Source organism: Fukomys damarensis, unplaced genomic scaffold (genome assembly GCF_012274545.1).
Source record: "Fukomys damarensis isolate Sample0158 unplaced genomic scaffold, DMR_v1.0_HiC HiC_scaffold_30, whole genome shotgun sequence".
Taxonomy (NCBI): Eukaryota; Metazoa; Chordata; class Mammalia; order Rodentia; family Bathyergidae; genus Fukomys; species Fukomys damarensis.
Window position 1 is genome coordinate 37,449,134 of NW_022900942.1, and position 3,956 is coordinate 37,453,089.

A 3,956-nucleotide genomic window follows, 5' to 3' on the forward strand; every position below is an offset into this window, starting at 1 on the left:
TTACAAAAATGAGTTGAAGAATTATTCCAGATGAAGTCGATTGATAAATGTACAAATGCACTCTTGAGCCCTCCACCAACTGTACACGTTTTAAAACAGAGACTGCCACAGTAATTCTCTGTAGCTTGTCCTAGAAAGACAAGAAAGTAGGGACACTCTTCATGCTTTCTTCCAAGTTTCAGATTGGGCACCCTTTGTGGAAACCTCCCCCTTTCTCATTTGGCATTGTTTCCAACAAGGCGCTCAAACTCATATTTTCTCAGCTGACTCTAAATACTGTGTTCGGAGACAGACAGTCTACTGGTTTTCACTCTATATCAGAGGAATCATTCACCAAGGGTTGTGACTCAGAGAAATGAGAAAGAGATAAAAAGGAGCATGAACACAGCTAATTTAAATTAACTAGAATCTCGGGCCTCCAGTATTTAGATCCCTAGGATGAACACAAACCATTCAGCTTTCCACACCTGGCTCAGATTTGTGGAGCCAGCCCTTTCACTCCGGGGTTGGGAGATTGTCAGTTGCGGGTTGGTTAGGTGGTAGTTTTCGTGCACGCTGAGAAAGGATCTCTACGTCGCTCGCTCTTGCTTTTGCTCTCCCCCTCCCTCCCTGTAACATGCCAGCCCTTTAATGTGGAGTGTCAGGGAGACGGTGACGTCATCCTGCCCGCTGGGTGGCGTCCCCTCGGTCCGACACGAGTTCAGAGACAGAGAAAGGCTCTGTCAGACTGCGCTCCAGTTGGGGCTCGCCTGCCACGTACCCACACTTTCTGCGGTCCAGGGGACACCCCGCCGCAATCCAGGACCTTACTGTAACCCCGCCGGGGTTCTAGCTCCATTAGCTCGCACCAGCGCCCGGATCTTCGCGCGCAACCCGCCAGAGTCCCGCCCGCTGGATTCGAGGACCCGCTTGGATGCTTCGCCTCCGTGCGCCCTTGGAAGATGGGCCGGCAGCCACGCACCTAAAGACGTCTAGGGGTTACCAGGTACTGCCGGAACACGCTGGCCCGACTGGGCACATAGTTCTCGGCTCACTATTTGAGTTCCCCAGAAGCGGAATTTTCCGCCTTAGTTGAGGGGCAGCGGTGGGATTCGGGTGTGATGGGTTTGGGAGGCAAGAGGATTCATTTAGGGGTCACACTTGCTGGTGAACTGAATGCTGAAGTTCGCCAGCTTTCTTTCTCAGGTCAACTAACTTTTTCTTGTCTTAATCCTTTTATCCCTTGAAAGATTTCCCCAACTTGAACCTTATTCACGTCTCTGCTCTGGTGGGAGTTCTGGGGAGGGCTTGTGGTGAAGGTGGAGGACACCTGGAAGAGACACTGCTGCCTGGTCCATTGGGCGGCGGCTAAGGCTGCTGATCCCCACCACCGAGCCAGTTCCTCCTCCGCACCAGCCTACTGCTTGCATTTCTGGTGCGCGAGAGTTCGAGTTATCCCAGGGTCTTATTGAAATAATGAGTCTTATTTGGGAGGGCAAGAAACACTGAAGGGCCATTTGGTGAAGCTGGAGCTGGTTGTGTCAGGCTTAGATAACGCTGTGCCTTGAACTGCCATTTAATGCTCCCGTTCCCCAGAAATACTGTCCCCCGATCCATCCAAAGTGACAAGCCAGACTCTCCGCTCACTTGTTTTCGGGACACGGTTTGTTTGGCCTTCCAGGAGGCCACTGAATGTAGTGAGAGCTGAGGATCCCCAGGGCTGCAGGTCAAAGGTGGTGGCACAGATGTCCTAGGGGCCCAGAGAAGGACAGGTATAACAACTTCGTTGAGGGGGTAGGCTCTCATATCCTTTGAAATCACTGTAGTAATAAAATCCGATGTACTTGGCCAAGAATGGCTATGTCACAGGCACTGGAGCTTTTCCAGGGCAAAGGACAGTATTGGCCTATGTTCTGGACAAATTGTGGAAAGATCATGGTTTCCCTAGAGAAAGTGGCATTTAGCATGTTTTTAACTTGCCAACATTGTCACACAGTTTTCTTTTTCTATATACTTCAACTTCCTGGATATTCTGTGGTATCCAATGGGGCTACCATTGGCCCAAGAGGAAATTAGAAATTTTATGGTAGCTTGAACCATGGCCTTCTGATTTCAATGCTCCCACAATTATCTACTCTAGGGATTGTCTTTACTGTAATGCATCTTTCTCCCTACAAAGCTTGCTTCACATGAAACTGAATTTGCCTTTTAAAGTTCACCAATAATGATCTCCAAGAATTGTTTCTTTGCCCTATTTCCAGGTTTACCACACCAGCCTGTACTTAGTGCTCCTTGTCATGAAGAAGGCAGGAAAACAGTTTTTAAATGGTTACAGGTCTTCAACCTCATCTAAGTTGCCTATCTGGAACCAGCACCTCTGTTCAACAAATGGGTTTTTTAAAAAGTGAAATTGAAACACCTTGTTTTGGTGCAATCATGTATGTGGCTTTATACATTTCTCCACTTTTCAAAAAATAAAAAATCCCTCTAATCACAGTAACAAAATATCTAATAGCAAACAAAATGGGAGGGAAGGGATTTCGTTTTGCTTTAATGGGCTGTGTTTAACCAGTGGTGAATTTCCCCAAGGAAACCACAGATACCACAAAAATCATTTTTAAAAAGGTTTGGGTTTGTTTTATTTTTAACCAAAATCAATTCATTTTCAAGCAAATGTGAATAGTCTCACTCTCTTTAAATCTGGGCTTTAATGGCCAAGCCCCAGTTTTCTATCATAACTTTATATCTGTAATAGTTACAACTGTTGTTAGTATCTCATTTCTAACGGATACTTCATTTTATTCCAACAGCTTCCATAAATCCAGGATGAGGTCCTGAGTTTCTTAGGAAATGGCTACTTTTTAAGTGTGTGTGTGTGTGTGTGTGTGTGTGTGTGTGTGTGTATTAGACAACATTAATAGTTTATTTACTTTGGATGCTTAGATGAAAAATTGCTACCTCCAAGTATCTGCATTTTCTAAAGGGCGACCTTGAAAGAAATTAAGAGATGAGTTTATTGCAACTGAACTTTGGTCAAAGAAAGTTATTGTAATCCTTCACTTAGTAGCTAGCCCCACCACTGTTTTGACTGAAAAGGCTCAATTCAGTGCTTTCTCTTTTCCCTTCCAGTCTCCAAGGCCAACCAGGAGGGTTCAACCCAGAGTTCCTGGGAGGAGGAGATGGCTTCCAGCCCATTGCCAGGGCCCAACGACATCCTGCTGGCGTCGCCGTCGAGCGCCTTCCAGCCTGACACGCTGAGCCAGCCACGTTCTGGCCACGCCAACCTCAAACCCAACCAGGTGGGCCAGGTGATCCTCTATGGCATTCCCATCGTGTCACTGGTGATCGATGGGCAGGAGCGCCTGTGCCTGGCGCAGATCTCCAACACTCTCCTCAAGAACTTCAGCTACAACGAGATCCACAACCGCCGAGTGGCGCTGGGCATCACGTGCGTGCAGTGCACGCCGGTGCAGCTGGAAATCCTGCGTCGGGCGGGGGCCATGCCCATCTCGTCGCGCCGCTGCGGCATGATAACCAAGCGAGAGGCCGAGCGTCTGTGCAAGTCGTTTCTTGGAGAAAACAGGCCACCCAAGCTGCCCGACAACTTCGCCTTCGATGTGTCTCACGAGTGCGCCTGGGGCTGCCGCGGCAGTTTCATCCCCGCGCGCTACAACAGCTCTCGAGCCAAGTGCATCAAATGCAGCTACTGCAACATGTACTTCTCACCCAACAAGTTTATTTTCCACTCCCACCGCACGCCTGACGCCAAGTATACGCAGCCAGACGCAGCCAACTTCAACTCCTGGCGCCGTCATCTCAAGCTCACGGACAAGAGCCCACAGGACGAGCTCGTCTTCGCCTGGGAGGACGTGAAAGCCATGTTCAACGGCGGTAGCCGCAAGCGCGCGCTGCCCCAGCCCGGCACGCACCCCGCCTGCCACCCTCTCAGCTCGGTCAAGGCGGCCGCGGTGGCAGCT

At 49.3% G+C, this 3,956-nt stretch overlaps 1 protein-coding gene across 1 annotated transcript in view; it reads left to right on the forward strand.

The window, feature by feature from the left end:
- Window positions 1-698: 698 nt before the first annotated feature.
- The window catches only part of Skor2 (SKI family transcriptional corepressor 2), a 42,747-nt gene continuing 39,489 nt past the window's right edge, over window positions 699-3,956 (forward strand). Inside the window, exons 1-2 of the mRNA XM_033757399.1 lie at window positions 699-985; window positions 3,109-3,947. Of these exons, the coding sequence (XP_033613290.1) occupies window positions 3,159-3,947 (789 nt within the window). The 5' untranslated portion in view covers window positions 699-985; window positions 3,109-3,158. The remainder of the gene's footprint in view (window positions 986-3,108; window positions 3,948-3,956) is intronic.